Source organism: Oreochromis niloticus, linkage group LG18 (assembly GCF_001858045.2).
Source record: "Oreochromis niloticus isolate F11D_XX linkage group LG18, O_niloticus_UMD_NMBU, whole genome shotgun sequence".
NCBI lineage: Eukaryota > Metazoa > Chordata > Actinopteri > Cichliformes > Cichlidae > Oreochromis > Oreochromis niloticus.
Genome location: NC_031982.2, coordinates 22,616,891 through 22,635,671, shown reverse-complemented (window position 1 = coordinate 22,635,671; position 18,781 = coordinate 22,616,891). Strand labels below are relative to the sequence as shown.

General features: G+C 40.1%; 1 protein-coding gene, 1 long non-coding RNA gene and 1 pseudogene across 3 annotated transcripts; 2 read left to right on the top strand and 1 right to left on the bottom strand.

The window, feature by feature from the left end:
• Nucleotides 1-18,781, top strand: part of LOC109195478 (leucine-rich repeat LGI family member 2-like) — a 401,007-nt pseudogene that overhangs the window by 29,171 nt on the left and 353,055 nt on the right.
• Nucleotides 9,561-11,558, bottom strand: LOC106098472 (uncharacterized). Of its 2 annotated transcripts, none has more exons than XR_001224706.3 (3): nt 11,358-11,558; nt 11,109-11,276; nt 9,561-9,967 (listed from the first exon to the last, which is right to left on the bottom strand). It is a non-coding gene; the product is annotated as an uncharacterized LOC106098472 (long non-coding RNA). The 2 variants fall into 2 exon arrangements; XR_001224707.3 differs by having other exon boundaries at nt 11,368-11,558.
• Nucleotides 11,794-18,659, top strand: and2 (actinodin2). Its single transcript, XM_025900063.1, has 6 exons — nt 11,794-12,622; nt 13,162-13,257; nt 14,373-14,417; nt 16,276-16,439; nt 16,930-17,799; nt 18,045-18,659. The coding sequence occupies exons 2-6, from the start codon at nt 13,185-13,187 to the stop codon at nt 18,432-18,434; spliced, it is 1,542 nt and encodes a 513-aa protein (XP_025755848.1). The 5' UTR covers nt 11,794-12,622; nt 13,162-13,184; the 3' UTR covers nt 18,435-18,659.

Here is an 18,781-nt window from a genome sequence, read left to right as displayed (position 1 = left end):
TATCCAAACAGAAGTTTCACACTCTCACTTCTTATTCAGTTTGACTTTGGGGTCATGCTTTGCCAAATTTAGTTGTAGGCCTGTTGTTTTACTTTGCTCATGCTAAAAGTTGACAGAAATTACATTTTAGAAGCATCAAACTGTGTTTAGTCAAATGCTCCAGTGCAACCATTATGCCAACATTGTCTGTGAGTTGGCCGCCTGTGCACTGTGGCATCAAATTGTTGATGCTGGTCACTGTGGCTAATTATCAGCCAGCTGTATGTATGTGAACAGGCAGCTAGCTTGGCTAATGCTAACTACTAATCAAAGCTTTGTGATGACTGCTTAATGCTGATGATCGTGCCAGCTAAGGTTCACCTCCAAACATCAAGAACACCTACCATCAAGCACTGAAACAATCCATCCCTGTGAGTCCTAATAAAGTTAGAAAAGCATCTGTTTTTATTGAAACTCTGTGCTGTACTGAGTGGGATGGAAACTAAAGAAATACAGCAACAAAATTTAGCAAAGCTTTGTTAGTTTGCTGCTCATCACATATAAAAGAAACTAAAAGAAAGGACTGTGCTGGCAGATTTTTTACCACAGTGGAATTATAAAGACAACATTAGCTAAACACTTTGTTAGCGTTAGCGGCTGTCCAGCTGGTGAGCTGCTGGCTGACTTTGTACCTCTGAGCTGCATGTTTGCTGTCTGGCAGGCTGGGGGAACCACAGGACTGCTGATGGACCTGGCTGCCAATAAAGAGGCAGTTCATGCTTGCAGTGGATTTTTGTGTACACACATTCACGCACACACACAAATCTTTGCTTATTGGAATCAAAACATAAAATGATGCACTCTGTTCCTGGTGGACTGCAGGGTATGAATCATCTCCTCCTGGCCAGTGAGATGTGTGGTTGACAAGCTGAATTCATACCACCAGACACTGAGGTCTTTTGCCCTTCATGCTGTACTATGATATTAGTCAAAGAACTGGAAATATGCATAGTTTAAGTTTGATTTATTTGTAATATCGAGCATCCACCCATTTATAGAATTCTAAAATATGGATATTTCACAACACTGTTCCAGTCGCACATGTTGTGGGTGGAAGGAACAGACTACAGTTTATCAATATGAAGTGTTTTTTCATCTCCTGTCTCCCAACCAACTTGCTCATTTAAATGGTTCATAAGTCAACAGTTAGCTGTGTCTTTGCGCATCACCCATGCAACATTTACAAAATCAATATGCTGTTTTTATTCTTCTAGATAAAGCACTGCAATTCCCAGAGGATGAGGAAGAGGACAATAGAAAACAAAGAACTTATTTTCTGTATCAGACAGCACAGCAAACAAATCTGCTTTTCATGTGCACTTCAATATTAAGTGATAAAATAACACAATATGAAATAAATGAAATGCAGAGTAGTTCTTCTCTGTACCAGAAACTGCATTTTTGTTAGTGGCTAAGGGAAGATTCACAGAAAGGCAGGTCAGGCTTCAGCGTCACACAGACCTTGATGCTTTTTCCAGCTATTCTGTTGTTGATTTGCTGCTCTGATCGGGATCATTGTCCTGTTGCATGACATAATTTCAGCCAAGCTTTGGCTGTCAGACAGATGGCCTCACATTTGACTCTGGAATCCTTTGGTTTACAGAGGAGTTTATGGTCGACTCATTGACTGTAAGGTGCCGAGGCCCCGCGGCTGCAAAACAAGCCTGAATAATCACCCCTCCACCCCAGACAGTTGGTGTTTATCCTGATATACTGTGTTCGGCTTTTGCTAAATGTGGTGCTGTGCATTATGGCCAAACATCTCCATTCTGGCCTCATCTGTATAAAGGAACTTACTCAGATTTAGCTTTGCAATCAAAGCTGTGCTGCCGTCTTTTTTTTAGAGATCGAGGCTTTCTCCTGACCACCTGTCCAAACAAATCATACTTGTTTAGTCTTTTTCTAATGGTACTGTCCCGGACTTTAACATGCTAAATGAGATCTATAGAATCTAAGATGTAGCTCTTGAATTTTGTGCAGTTTTTCTGATTAGTGCATGGTTTGACCTTATGGAGAATTTGTTAGGGTGAACCTCTGAATTCAGTATTGATTATCCAAAAAGGTTTAATTAGTCTGGAGTTCTGGAAAGATGTATTAGGTAACCTTCTAGTGTAACGATTCCCAGAAAACTGTTTGCATTTGCCAGTCATGTCATTTAAAGTGAACTGAGGAGGAGCACGTCAGTCAGGGCCGACTGAATCTGGCAGCGCATGATGTTCGTTCACCTCTGGGCGTCAAGAGTGCTGCTTGTTCCACAGCAGGAAATCTCTTTACTGGCCTCAAAACATTCCTTGTCCCCCGCCTTCCCCTTTTACAAACTGTGTCTTATAATTTAACGTGAACTCTGTCTCGGGGCGCTGCTACATCAAACAGCCACAACTTCGTGCCATATGCGACACAGATTCCACGCAGACTTCACAGCAGGAGCTCTGTGGATGTGCTTTGCATGAGGCTCATTTCGTGTGGCAGTCTTTATTCCCCTCTCATAGAGACGTGTTCCACTTAACTGTCTCCAGGCCCATTGAAGCAGCTCCCAATCCGCAGCCTACATTTATAAAGGGATTTTAAATGTTCATTAATTTGAACAATCAGTGTCACACTGGCTCCATTCTTTCACATTCACAGAAATAAAACTGCTTTGACAGTTTGTGCTAATTTGCCAGGAAATATCCAGGCTACAGGAGCTCCGTGGAAAAATAACTCCATTGTGTTGTAGTTGTATGAGTCTGGCTCTAAAGCTTTAAAGTTGTTTTTTTTCAAGAAGCTTTTATTTATTTGAGAAATTTAAAAAACAGCAGTATCAAAGATTTCTTTGAGGAAAAGAAATCTAGTTTGACAACAACATACTCGCATGTTTAATCCTGCATGATTAAATTGTGTTGGCAACTTTAAAATTGAATTAGACAGGTTGGCGAAATGAATATAATTTAGTTGTTGCTGCTCATGTTAATCCGTTAAGAAAAAAGCTGATACATACTGACAGTGTACAGCTGCTTTTGCCTGTGGCTGTTTTCATGGTTTGGGTGATTCCCTTTAGTTCCAGTTAAGGTGAAAAGTTTGCAGAGCTATTTTGCACAATATAGTGCATGAATGTATTTTGAAAAAGGAAAAGACTCAAGGTATAGTAGTAAAATTTGTCCACATATCTTTGGGCAAGTAGTGCAACTGGTGCATTCGCAATGTGAAAACAGGAACATTGTCATCCGTCTCTCATTGCAGGCCATGTGTTTTGTCTATATTATGATGGCCATGATTTAGCTTAACACTGCTTTCCATCTTATTCTAAGGTTTCAGCGTTTCTGTCTGGTTGATGAGGTGCTTGAAAACAGCAAATTGTTCGGGTTCTCACAATGTTTGTGTAGACAAAATACAATGCCTCAAAAACACAGGTAATCAGACTTTCTTTACCTTTAAGTCAGAAAAAAGGCCAAAACATTGTAGTAAATCTTTGGTATTCTTAGTTATTCTTATTTTTACATCAGAATAATTCACTATTATGAATGGCAGGAACCAAATGCAAGACTCTCAAGGCAGAAATAAATAAGGAAAAAACTCAGCTTTATTCATGTGGCGTACAGAAGTCCATCAAAAATCGAAACGCAGAAATTAAACAGCAGAATTTAAAAAATGTTTCTGAGCATTCAAGACACAACAAACAGAGAATAAAGAGAGACAAATGAAGGCAATCAAGACAGCGTGGACACACCTGAGTAACAACACAGCTGAACCGAATCTGATAACGAGACACAGGAAAGTAAACGGAAGGCACACGAGACAAAAGACAACGCTGTACAACAGGAAGTAACATAAAAGAGAAACCCATAACACAGAAATGAGGAGTAGGCAAGAAGATACAAGCGACATTGAGGAAACGTGGAATAAACTAAAGCACAGATATATAAATATAACTCTAAATACAAGCTTTGACTTTATAAGTCAAAATTTCAGGTTATTTACTCAACATTTTTGAGTAAGGCGTCTCAGAATTTCATCTTACACAAACTTCTGGGAAAATAACTTGAAATCTCAAGACAATAACCCCAAATTTTGATTCAGTGATAAAAAAGGAAAATGCACAAAAGTAGAAAGAATTAAAAACTAAGACTAAACACAGCATTATAATGAACCTGATACAAAATGTAAAGGCACTAAAAAAACACAAACAGGAATATGAAAGAAAAACATCAACTAGAGACAAACTAAACAAAGCCAGAGGAAAACATGAACCTAATACCATTTGAGACTCATTACTGAAGTAATGAAAGCCTGGACTATAAACTGAAGACTAAACAACAGAACTCAAAGATAATAACCAAATAAACTGTGCTTTATGAACATAAAACTAAAAGCCACAAAACACAGGACCAAGACACAAACAAAAAATATAAGCACATCAGATCAATCTTTGAAGATCACTGTTTATATATTTTATATATTCCTTACAATATTCTACTTTTTAATTCAATAGAAAACCATACATTATCATTTAAATTATGAGCCACACCACAATTATTTTCCAACAAATTTGTTATAAGTAGTTATTTATTAAGTTGATCTGTTTTCAGTTTCTGCTGACACTGTTTATGGTGGGAGCAAAACATTAAAATTGTTCAGTTTAATGCAGTATAATGACACCACACACGCTACGACCTCAATAATAAACACAAACAATGTCAAACGGAGAACTGGTGCAGCGCATAACACAGGTTTTCCATAAGAAAAATAAAAGTAGTAAATATTATCAGGGAGTTATTTTATCAAATAATTCATTTATTGTTTTAGGTACATTTAGTCCATTTTTGTCTGCCTACCGAGGTCTGGGTCTAAGCAGAGATCCCCAGACCTTCCTCTTCCCAGTCGGCACAAACTCTTTGCTTTGAGTGTCCTTCCAGTTCGATGTACCCAAACACCCCACACAGAGAGAGTCCTCGCCAGATGACTGAACCATCTCAACTGGCTTCATGCAAACCCATACTTGGGGTTTGATTAGGGGAGAGTTGGAGCTGGGCATCTGCCCATGAGCTTGGTTGGAGTTAAAGTAAAGTTTATTTAAAAATTACCTTTCACAAACAGGGGCATTGGGTCACTTGGGTCAAGAGAAAAAACAACAACAAAAACAATAAAACAGCTAAATGAAGAAAGTCAGATTCAGATTATTCAAATGTCTGTCTGAATAGGAATGCCTTTAACTGTTTTTTAAAGCTACCCCTGAAGCAATAAAATGCTGAAATGAGGGCCAATCATTCCAGAGTTCTGAAGCCACTACTCAAAAGGCCTGATGTGCATGTGTTTTAAAGCCAGTATGAGGCGCCAGCAGAAATCTCTGCTCTGAAGACCTCAGGGACCAGTTAGAAGAGGTAGTAGGTCAAGTAAAGTTCAGAAATACACTAGAGCCCATTGCCATTCAAAGCTTTAAACGTTAAAACAAGATAGGTAAATATGGAGCTGCAATATTCAAAATGAGAAAAAAAGCATCAATGCTTGCATCAATTCTATCTTAAAAATAACACTGAAGTTCTCCTTAAAACTGAGCAAAGAAGAGAAGAAGCTTAAAGAAGAAAAGAGTCAGCCTAAACACAGAACTGTCCAGGATAATGATACAAGCTAGATTTAAGGAGCCTAGAGACCCAAAGCATTGTTTTCACTATCCGGAGCAATGATGATCTCGGCGTTGTCAGAATTTAACTGTAGAGAATTAGCATTTACCCAAGACTTGAGGTATTTGAATAAGGAAGCCCAGAAAGCGACGCTCAAAGAAGGGTAGTTTCAGTCAAGTGCAGTTCATGAAAGCCTGACTGAAACTGATCAAAAATCTTATGGATTTCCAAAAAACATACAAGCTACTCAGCTTCAGCCTTTTCTAAGATCTTTAATGAGAAAAGCATTTTGGAAAATGGTTTGCTATAATTTTTGGGCGAGGAGAGGTTCGATTTCTTTTTCTTTCTTTCTTTTTTTTTTTTTTTTTTTAGCAGGGATTGAACAATAGGATTTTTGAAGTAGGGCTAATTTATCAAAACAACCACACAAAGGCCCAATGTATAAAAAACTTCGTGATGGTTTCATTTTGCCGATGAGTTTAGTGATACTTGCCGATGTTACAGGAAAAAAAAAATATAGATATTAATGCAGATTTCTTGTTTTTTAACTAAGAATCCAGAACCAAAACATATCCAGTTTACTTTGAAATACAAACAAGTGACACATTAAAGTAAAAAACCCAAAAAACAAAACTGTATCTTGTTGTCAAGTCTTCGTCTCTATTGTAGAGAATTAGCTCCTTTAAGGAGACAAGTGGAGCCAGTCAGTGCCAGCAAAATGTCCTCACATTATAGCAGATGCACAAAGGGGAGGTAGAAATAAACTTAAAACTCAAGGACCTACATATGGACAAACTATAACCACGAGTGGGACTCAAATAGGTACACTAAAACTAAGAAGGCCTGAGAAGATAAACATAAAAAAAACAACCAGGAAAAACTGCTGAGAGAATATAAAACTCAAAATACCTCAAACACAAGAGTTCAAAATACAAAACTCAAACCCAAGCACAAACCTCCCCCCCCGCCAGGGTTTATGACAGATTTAGCATTGCCTGCATTAACTGCTAACCACTAAACAGCACCTGGGCTCTCGTGAGTGTTGAATACAGTATAAGGCTGGCTGGCCTGTGGAAATGCAGGATGTACGCATATTGCTGTGCTTGTTCATTCAGTTCTCCTGCCAACCTCTGCCCTCACAAACTATCAGATCCACCAGAAGGCAACTTTGTGCACGACCTAACAGATCCTTCACTTTTATCACCCTGAAGTCCTTCAAACCAACATCAATCTGCCAAGATCGCTTCATGGACCCGGGCTGATAAAGAGACATTGTCATGTTCTGTTCTGTAATTTCATGAGAGATTACAGATTCCAAAGAAGCAATAGATGATATTTTCACTGTTTTATCCCCACTTTTTTCTGATGGAAAGCAAACCAACCATTTACAGTCAAATGACATATAATTTCCCTCCATATTTGTCTTAGTTTCAGGTTTCCTTAAAAGACTACCCCCCCACCCCGCCCTCCAGATGTGAAATTCTTAACATCGCAGAGATATGGTATGTTAAAATTATGAGCTTTTATGTTGTTCATGCCTTTCACAGCTTCTGAGCTGGATTGCAGGTTTCATTGTGCTTGAGAACACCTGTTAGAGGTGTAATTATACAGCACCTATACAAGGAAACGGCACCAATCGCTGTTACCCATAAACATGTTGCAGATGGCATGTAATAAATGATGAGCTGTTCAAAATGCCTTAAATGATTTAAATGACAGTGTGTCATCATCATCACATTCTGCTTTTGTTTTAAATGTGTCTCCTATTGTCTGCAGTTGTTTTGGTGTAACACAGTCAAAAACCTCTAAAGCACAACTTTAGTCATACAAACCAGTATATACACCAGCGTATACGATTAACTTTGTAGCGGTACTGATTGTGCATTTTATTTATAGCTTGCCTTTCTAGATGCTTTAAGTGCTTAAAACATGAAGACATGCTTTTGTGCATTATTATGTTTAAAGGTTATGTTTGAAGGTTTTCTCAATTAAACAGCTTTTATAGCCCATGTGTGAATGGCTTGTAATGTAAGTTTCAAAAGAAACCCTTAACTTTCTATGAAAATTCAAATGATGTGACGTTTGTGCTCACTCCAGAGCTTATTTTGTGTCTTCTGCTAACGTAATCACAATGCAGTGCATCTCTTAAGCACTCATCGCAACAAAAACCCACAACGTGTACTCCACATTAGGGCAAAAAATAAAACTGGATGTGGCTTTAGATGGTAGTTTTATAGTGAAAATGTTAACAGGTGTACCAGCTGGCTGCTAGCCTGGGTTATGAACACTTTTTTCACATTAGCAGGTGAAGTAATGCTAGGTCCAGCATAAGTGAAAAACAAGAGTCAACATCAGCAGGGCATTTGATACAAGCTTTGTTTGTTTGATCAAAAACAACCCTGAGATTTCTTTCTTTGTACTGATGGCACACTTGGCATTTTTAACAGATGCACATTTAAAGTATTCACAGTCACAAGTTGGATTGTTAGTACAATACATGTAGTAGAATGCTGACTTTCAAGGATAGTTAATACAGGAATGTGCAGTCTTGAGCCCCTTTTTTTTCTATGAAAATAGGAAAAACAGGTGCAGCGGTTTACTGAAACATGTGCAAACACTCATGGAAATACAGTTTATAAAGCAAAAACAAAGTTTGTACAGTTCTATGTTTTTTGGTTTTCTATTGTAATTTCTGTAAGTAGTCCGAGAATCGTTGTCCAGACCTCTTGAAGGATATCCCAACGCATCTCTCTGGCCATTGGCACCCACTGTTAAAGTTCTCCATACATACTGACATCATTTTACCCAGAGATGTTACTGTGTAAGTGCATCCCAGTGCATGGCAAACAGTTTTGACAAACTAAAAAGCTTTGAGTGCACATTTTACCAGTAACATTTAAAAGTACCTTCCTGAGCTCTACTTGGATTGCTCTGAGATCTGAGCAAACAATGTCTAATAGCATCCAGCGCCGTCTTGCTTTGTAGTGACATTTGGAAAAATCTGTTTTGATTGATGGCTTCAATACTTTCAGCCAGACCCTACATCAGCTGCAGATAACAGTTATTTTTGGCTTCACAGGAAAAGGTGAGCTGTTGATATGAACGATCAAAATGAATGTTTGAGCATGTAGCGAGCTGTTTCATTCCAGCAGTGGCACTAATCTGCAAGCTAAGCAGTTTATCCATGTAAGACACCTCAGTTTTTCACATTTGGTGAAGCTCTCACATCAGACATCCCCTCTCCTAATGACTGTCGGTCAAAGAAACAAATATTAACAGGACTCAACAGGAACAGTCTGTGCCGTCAGATGTGTTAACATCAACTTACATAGTGTGAGCTTGTAGTTTTGAAATGAATCCAGCAACCAAAAGCATACTCTGGCAATGAATTACCTTCAACATCATGCCTTTGAGCATGAAAGCTCTGGGACTCTTGCATCATCAAGTGTCTCTATTATTAATTAATAAAGACACCAAATTTACTAAATGGACTTAATTGAGGTTTTTCACTAATCTGAGGAGACTGAAGCTTGAGGCAAAGTTCACACCAATAAACACACAGAGATATGATACCTTCTGGAGAAGCACTCACATGTATACTTATGTAAACACACAGACTGCTGTGTGTTTACATACAGTCTTTCTAGAGAACACGATTGAGACTGGAATAATGTCTGCAATGCAACAGAGAACAGAGCAGTTATTATTCTCAGTGTGGATGTCATGTGGATTTTTATCATTTCCAAAATTAGCTGTATAAAGAGAGACTACCTCAATATAAGCATGGATGAGAATGCTGATCTGAAGGTCACCTACTGTATGCTTTCAGTGGTGGGCAGCAGCATGATGTGGTTTTATTACTATTCAGCACAAGTTGGAGACTGATAAGAAGCTTCTGAAGAACACAAAATGCAAACTGCAGGTTTTTAAAAGCTGGCTGTACAGATTCAGAAAAACAGAGAAGTGTGCTGTCAGCAGAGGGATGTCCAATAGTTATATACAAGACACTGGTAATTGTGCATTAAGCAGCAAAATACATCAAGCTTGAATAAGTTTCCAAAATGAAACACAGTCTTGAGATGCACAGCCACTAACAAAAGTCTCAGAATGAAATCATGAGCTTTATTAAAACACCTTTGCACATTTGTGATTATCCTGCCCACTCACTGCAAAATATACACATTTAGGAATTTCAGAGTATGCAGGATGATGTAGACATTAGGTCATATTTTAATGTATATTACATTCAATAGCTGAGAAACCACAGCTCCCTCTGAAGCCTTCTTTCCACATTTGTGCTTTGAGCCAAAGGTTAACCAAACACACCTGATCTGCAGTTAAAGGAAAAATAAAAATTAAGGGGCTCATCTATGTTTTTCCTCATCTACTAAACAGGAATGTTTATGCAGGATTTCACAAGTAATACTTACTAAGATACTTTAGGCTGAAATTACATGGCAGCAGTAAATCATAGATTCGATGCAAAAAGACATTTCCTAACATGACATAATGCCTGATAAAGGTTTCACTGAAAACTGCTTCAGGAGTTTCATTCGATGTAAACACTGACTCCTTTGAGCAATAACTTTAAAACAGCTGAAGCTGTTGGTATCATCTCATCCATTAATGTGCTTCTTTCTTGTGCTGCATGCACTTATGAACTCTGTTTAAAATGTGGTAATAACCACAGAAAATATTTGCTATTGTTCTTGAAGTTTGACGAGCAACTCAAAGCACAGCTAAAGTACTGTAAAAACGTCTGACAGGCATCATCATTAACATGGCTCTCTGTTTTTTAATGAGCTTTTTCTTCACAAGAGGCACTTTCTGGACTCCCCCCCACCCCCCAAATTTCTCTTAAGTTGCTGTATATTTTCCACACAGACACAGAGATTGACTTGTTGTGATGGCAGATCTGTTTTAAAATGAAGAGGATAGCAATTTGCCTCCCTCTGTGACAAACCTGGTAATTCAGAAATGTGCAAATTGCATGGATCATAGCCAAGGCTGAGTCACTGTCAGTCATGCGAGATGGTCACATGTCCTTGAGAACAAACTGTGTGAATGCAGAAAATATTTCGAAAATAAATGACAGACTAGTAATTTGATTTAGTCTCGGTCTGTCTCTCTGTCAACATATATTCATGTATGTATATATAATCACAGGCTGTTTTATTAAGTATGCCTGCTCACTTGCTTCAACACAAATATCAAGTAGCAAATATCCAATCACATGGCAGCAAATCATAACACTTCAGCATGTATACATGATGTCAGAATGAGTAAGAAAAAGGATTTAGGTGACTTTAATCTGAGTCTCAAATTCTGCTGTGACGTTTGGATCGTAGGGTCAGAACTGAATGTCAAAGGCATGAAAGCATGGATCGATCCCACTGTGCATCAACAGGCTTTTCTTGGTACACCTTGGGACTGTTCGTACCGCTTGAGCATCATTTAAACACCACAGCTTACCTGAGTATTGCTGCAGATCATGTCCATCCCTGTATGACCACAGTGCACCCATCCATCTTCTAATGGCCGCTTCCAGCAGGATAACACAGGAGCAACTGGATCACAAATCCAGTAGAGCACCTGAGTGATGTGTTGGAATGGAAGATGGTCACAGTTTTTAAGGGTTAGCTAAAACAGAAAAATGATTGAAGTAAAGGGCCTAAAGTCATGGATACACACAAATTACTGAAAAAGCTTTCTAAAAATTACAATTAAGTACACTGAGTTCAATGAGCTGATCTGGTTTTTAGCTTCCTATGTTGTTTGACTCTTTTAAGCTCAGTTTTCCCGTTTCCATAGCTCCCAAATCCAGTATATATATATATTCCACTGACACAGCCTGCAGGCTGTGCCGGCTACGTGGCATGATCCAAGCATCAGGATCATGTAGCAAACAGTGCTGCTGGCATGCTGGCCCTGATGGCTCTGTCTCCACAGCAGAAGCAGATTACTTCATTAGTAGCTCTCTGTATGAGACCTGCCTGTCCTAATGGCTTACACCTCCTCTGTGCTGTTTCAAAGCAGAAAATATGCATGTACAACAAAAGCAAGCATTTTTAATCATCTAAAAGATGTGTATTTAAAATATGAAACCACCCTTTTTACCATCACTCTGGTTGGTAGGATTTAAAATCTCCCTTCAGAGTTGGCTGAAGGAATTTGGGTCTGGGTTTGTTTTTCTCTCTCCAGCAGCAGATTTCACATCCAGTATAAAACAGCTGACTGGCTGCAGACTTTTGACACCACAGACTCACGGGAGGTTCACAAACATTATCAAATGAGCTGCAACTGTTGCTGCTTGGATGTAGCATTGCATCACTGAGGTGAAATGAGTCATGTTCTGTCATCCTGCAAATATTGCTCACACATTAGTCAATACACTGATGCAACAGAGTAGAAATATTTTTTATTTGCAGTCAATTTTCTGCAGGAAAAGCTGTTCCTGGGGAGAGAAAGCTTGAAAAGATAACACAGGAGACTCATTCCTTTAGTTATGGAGGATGATTTTGGGAAGTACCAGGAAAACCAGGAGTACCTCATGCTCTAAAGTCTCTTAAGGTTTACCTCTCTGAGTGCCCCACTTACACTACCTTACACATTTACACCTTCCCATTTATTTTATTTTATTTTAAAATAAATTCCAAACCTGTGAGGAAAGAAGCTCTAATTGGTACCTTGCAGCCATACTGTCATACTTCTCACCTTTCATAATTACAGGACCCCTATTGGTTGGATGAGTGGCAGCACAGGAGCCAATCCTGGAGCAGGCGAACTGTATCACATGCCTTTTTGCATGCATTTTAAAGGAGAGAGCTCCTTTAAAATGTTTTCGTGTGTGTCCGGCCCATACAGAGAGCAAAGAAGGTTTAGACAGCTCAGATAACCAGAGTGAAGACAGCCCCCTCCCCTTTCCCAAGAGAGCTGCTGGACCAAGAGGTGATCACAAGAGGCCACAACTTCAGCACCTTCTGCAGGTAAGGGCCGATAATAACCCCCAAAGTTCATAATTCTGGAGTGGTCGCCTGTAGCCTCATCTGCCTTGTCTTTGTTAGAAAAGTGAGGTTGTCTAACTTTTAGAAGCCATCTGTCTTTTTGAAAACAACAGATGTAATTCAGCAGCTCTCTACGCAGCAAGCCAAGAGAACATCTCAAGCTTTTGGCTGTTTGAATTGTCGAGTTCAGTCGCTTTATTTGATATTCTGATATTCAGAAGTGACATCTTATTTCTCTCGTTAATCCCTGAAAAGCTCTATTACAGCATGTCCTCAATCCTCTCTATTGTCTTGGCATCAGACAGTTAAATAAAAGCGCTCTCTTTGTTCCAAGTGCATTGTCTTCTCAAGGATTTCCATATCTAGCAGTTACATGAAAAATTGCCTTAAAAAAGACAAAAAAATCCTCCCAAAAATAATAAGATACTTATAAGACTCTTGTCGCATTGAAATAATAGACTATGTCTCCAGAAGTTCAGCCTGCAAACACTCTGAATGTTGTTAACTGTCTTTCCCCCCAGGAAGCACAAAGAAACCACAGAAAATGGCACGTGTTGGACGACCGTCGCTTTCCCTGATCCACACAGGATTCCTGTTAGCAGCTGTTTTATTACCAGGTGAGAGTTTTCATAAATTTCATCTATGATATTAGGAAATATTTCATTGGGCATTTAATGAGCCGAGGAACCATTTACATCAGCTTTTTTGTTTGTTTTTTTAATTTTGAGATTTCAGATACAATATTTTTAAATTAGACCAGTGTAGGTGAGCTAGATGCCCTTTAAACTCCTAAAGCTTGATGTCATCTACTTTATTACACTCTGAATGTCTGACACATATAGTTCCTTTGCTCACAGCGATCACACAACTGAAAGACCAACAGTAAAATGCTCTTTTAACATCAGTATATCAATAACTATTTATCACACCGACAGTCTATTGACGTAAATAACGATACTTTTACTTTTGATACTGTAAGTATGTTTTGGCTTAAATAAATTACATTTTCTGATTTCCTCTGTGTCTTTACTTCAATTAGAGACCTGAGTACTGATTTGTTTTCTCCTTGTTTTTGGTTTAAAATTGATTGTGCGAATACTGTACCTGGTAGTACAGTCCAACCCCGGGCACATTAATCTCTGCCACAGAGTCATAGGAACACCATTACCCTTCTCTCTTTAGCAGTAAAATGGCTTGTCATGATGATGCCCTTTAGTACTACAAAACCTTTTCTGCAGTCATAAAAAACACATCTATCACTGCCTCCCCTTTGGAAGATTTTCCACATTAATAGATGAAAGTTTCGGGGATAATCAGCTGACTTGGCTGTTTTCTTGTAGTTGTAAACCTCAGCAGGAGCAGAAGAGACCCGGAGACGTGCCTCCCCTCCCACCAGACATTTTTACAGTGTATCTGTAATTAGTTTGTGTGAGGCCTGACTTTGTAGTTTTACAGGTAAACTTTAAGGAGGCCCCCAGTACCTGCATTAACTTCACTGGGCTGGTTCAAAGCTATACGATACAAGTTAGGGGCTGGGTGGGGCTTGGAGTTGGAGGAGGGGGGGCATTTAATCTGCAGGATGTTGCCTGGCGCTCCAGCACCTGCCGCGTTTCACCCGGGGGCTTATTAGTGGGTCAGCGTTTTCCCTGATGTTGTGGTAAAGCGCAACATCTGTTCCTAATCAGTGAACGTCTCTGCTGCTGCTAATGTGGCTGCTGCTTGTGTTTTACAGACTTTCTGGGGGCCGTTCCAGTGGAGCAGCACAAGCAGGAGGAAGGTGAGGACGTATGATGTGGCAATGTGGGGCAAAACAACCTAAAAACCAACTACAGAAACCTTAAACGCTGCTATTTATAGGGAGATAAATGCTCCACGTAGCTACCTTTTCTTTCCATTCAGCCAATTAGCACCAAATAACTTACATGTTGGTTCACAATAAAACACAGAGTCTGAGGAGATCTAGTTTGGAGCTAAAACAATTAGTCAACAGAAACAGGATTTTGATAATGGCTTAAAGTAAGAAGCTAAAGTGCTCTACGAGAACTACGTCAGCCTATGATACACGATAATTAACAGACCAAGAGATTAAGAGATTAATCTACTTATAATAGAAATAGCTGGGCCAATTAAAATTATAACATTTTTTTGTTTATGAATATTTCTCCTTTGAGATAAAGTTTGAGGAACCTGACTTAAAAACAATATGATGCAATTCACACATTTAAATTAATATAAAAGAGCTTCTAGGCTATCTTATGGAGGTGCAGCCTGTCAAAGAAGCAGCCTTCTATAGAGATGCATTTCTGGTGACTGTAAAACAAAAGCCAGCCCATGCTTTCCCAGATTAAAGCTTCAGTGTGAAGTTCGAACAGTAGAAAATTTTTGGTTTGCTTTAAAGTTAACACAGCTTATTTTTGCAGTAATATATATAATTATGTTCTATAGGAACATAATTAAAATTAGTGAAGGTCCTTCTAATATATTCTGCCCTGCTGGGGCATTGGCATCTCTGTGGGTCTCCTGTGCTGTCTGGCACCGGGACACCGAGTGCATTCTTGGGTACTTGTGGGGTCTGGACAGCACCTTAATCCAAAGACAGGAGGATGCCACACAACTAACAGTGAGCGGGTCCCTTTCCACTAGCACAGACCAGGTGAAGCGTTTTTATCGTTTATAACGATCATTTCAGAAACATTAACTGTGTTAAGTGTATTTTAAACTTTTGGAGCTTTTCAACACAATCACCGTCACTGCATTGGTCCTGAAACGACTCTTTAAAACAAAGTGCAAAAAAGCTCTGCCTACTCTCTGTACAATAGATTCACAGCTCAAGCTCTCCTTCACCTGCAGCTGAGGGGAGCAGGGTGATCTCTCTTTTTCACCCATCTATGGACTGTACCTCTTAACTATAACAAACTGCATCCTTCACTGCCAACAGGATTTACTGTTCCAATTATAGATGCAGTTTAATGAAGGTCAACAATCAGTTTATCAGACTTTTGTGCACTGTGTCCTCTGCAGGTACAGATTTGCCGTTTTTATTTTACATTAAAGTTTCCTGTGGCTCTAGTTTGACATCAGTGAATTCTACCAACCTGTAATTGGTTTATAACATCTCCACTGGACCTGAACTCTGATTCAGCCTACTTAACGAAGAAAACTGTGGCTAATATTTAGATCTTTTGCATCAACCTCAGCTCTCAAAGACAATATCATGATATGCATCCTACCTTAAGAAACTATTTGTCATTGGGGAACACCTTAGAGCCAGGAATTAGGCCTGGGCTTCATCTGGGATATCCAACGAATGCTCAATTGAACTGGTGTGTGTCTGGGCAGGTGTTTCTGTTTTGTTGTTTGCCTTGAGCTGTTGGTAAAGTGTGCATTTTTATTTCTTTAGTTTTTCTTGTGACTTGATGAAGGATATCACAGTTGGGGAAGTCGTTGCCATGGGGGGTTTTTGATTGGTCTGCAGCGACGGTTAAATAACTATTTGATGTCACAGACACATTCAGACAAATGCTAATAATTTCTAAAAAAAATAAAGATCATGGAACATTTCTCATAACAAGCAGTAAATGATATATATAGTTTAACTACACTCCTGTATGTTTTCTCTTCTTCCTTCCCTTCAGTGGCCGCTGTGTCTGATGATGTGAAAGCCGAGGCGATGACCAGCCTAAAAAAGCTGGTTCGCGACAGAAGGAACGTCCCCGTTGTGGCTGTGCCCCAGTTCAAACGCGTGCCTGACTTCTGGGGATGGTACAAATACTTCATGGACAGCCACAACCAGGAGGGAGTGAGTGGAGCTTGTTTCACATTAATTATTCAGATTCTCCAAGTCACGATTATGAAACTGTGCTTGTTTTTCCTTTAAAAATTGAGGCAACAATTTGCGTCACTACTCTGCACTTTGAGGGGAGTTTTTCTTTCCTTTTTAAAATTAAATATGCCACGTTTAATGCAGGAAACAGAAAGGTTCAGCCACCTTTTTAGTTTTAACAGGTTCCTTATTTATGCAGTTCAGAGAACTAAATTTGCCCAGATATTTTAATAGAACAGTTTTTAATAAGCTATTAACCTCTGAATGTGTTCAGTGTGTAGTACCCGTGAAAGCTCTGTGGTTTAGACAAAAGTGAAAAAGTAACTGTTTTTCTCACCAGGAAGGATTTGTGCAAATTTATCTCTGGAGTTTGTCTTTGTTTTACTCACTATGGTTCTATATCATTTGATTTGATTTTTGGATTTGAGGAGGCTAACTTGTTTTTCCCCTTTCCAAATATCTTCAGGTTGAGGACCTGGATCGTCTTTATGTGGCTTACCTGCAGAACAAGCACAGGTCAGAAGAGGGACCGACTTTTAACCACTACCTCAACCACCTCAGCGAAATCTACAAGACCTGTGCCGAGTCAGAAGATCCGGAGTGCATCGCCGAGTTAACTAGCAAACCAAAGGCGGCCGTGGCGATGCCTGCCCCCATCAAGTCTGCTGATGTCAGGCTGTGCAACCCCTATACTGACCCCTACTGCATGTTCCCTGTTACCAGCAAATCTGCTGCCCCTGAGCCACCTTCAGCTCCAGCCAGAGTGCCAGCGCCTATCTATACCCCAGTGCCAATGAAGAGCCAAACTGGTTTCTACTACTATGCTCCTGTCCTGGAGCCCTTCCTGGGTGCTGAGAAGAGGGCTGAATTGCTCAGAATCTGCCAACCTGAAGATGTAGAGTGTCTGCAGTACCACCTGAGAGCAGCCTATGGGTACCGTCCAGCCCAAGGTCCAGCTCCATCTTATGCTGCCCTCAAATGCAACCCAAAGGATCCCTACTGCATGGCTTCCCTGGTCCAGAAATCTCCTACTGGCTTCTACCACTTGATGCAACCCAGCTGTGACCCAGCTGTGGATCCTCTGTGTGCAACCAACGCTCCCGCTCCTCTGGCTGCTAAAGAGCAACACTGCAACCCCCTGTTTGATGCAGGCTGCAACCCTCTGACTGCTACCAGGCTGGCCAGCCTGACCAAGCCTGTAGTAGAGTACGCCCCCATGAATCAGCCTGCACACCCTGCTGCTCCTCTGTCCTGCGACCCTCGCTACGACCCATACTGCATACTGGCAGCTGCTGCCGCTCTGCGCAAGTCCCCTCCACAGCTCCCAGAGCACCAGGTCTGAATCTGAAGTCCTGTTAACAGGCTTGAATTTTTCTGTGATTTCATCTAATCTAGTGTAATCTTTCTCACTGAATAATTCTTTAATTCATCTTTTCTTTAACATTTTGTCTGTTTAATAATGTAGTAAAATGAAACTGATGTTGAATAATGCTTTCACGGCCTGCTTTGCATCTGTTTTGAACCAAAAATACATGAATCAATCAATCAATCAGTCAATCAATCAATCAATCAATCAACCAGGTACGCTACAAGCTTGGTGTCCGTGGCAAGACCAAGGAGGGCTACGACTGCTATGTGCATTATGACAAAGACTGCATCCCAGTCAAGAGTAGTCCTGAGGCCAAGGCTGACGTCATGGCTCCAGCCAAGCTCTTCTGCCATCCATTTGACCCCAACTGTCACAAGTTTGCTCCACCCTCTGGTGCCAAGCCCCTGAAATCCAGTGAGGATAGCATAATCCTGCCAGATCCAGACTGCGATCCTGAATACGACTACAACTGCCGCCTGCACCGTGCTAAGCCCGTCGCCGCCGCCGCTGCAGATGAGCCGGCCAAGGAAGCTGCTAGTCCACAGCTTGCTGTTCCACGCTTCGAAGATTTCCTCAGGGGCGTCATGAGCCAGTACAAATAGATTTTAAAATAAATCAGTCTCAGAACCAACACCTGCCAGGCAATGCAGCTCACTCTGCAGTCTCTAATTTTCCTCGACCACAACCTTCGACAGAAGCCTCAAGGCCTCACAAGGCTTCAGATCAATCATAAAACAATGCAGCTTTTAAATAATCCATCTCATTCTCTCAAACAAGGTGAAGGCTTCCTAGTTTCAGTCTGGTCTTATAAAGTAGGAACAATAAAAGAGTGCCATGCCACGTATAGCATCGTGTGTTATGTTTGTCGAAAAGAGGTGTTTGTATAGATGTGGTAGAGTTAGGTTACTTTGAATTTAAATTAGTGGGCAGGATTTTCTCTCTGTTGTAC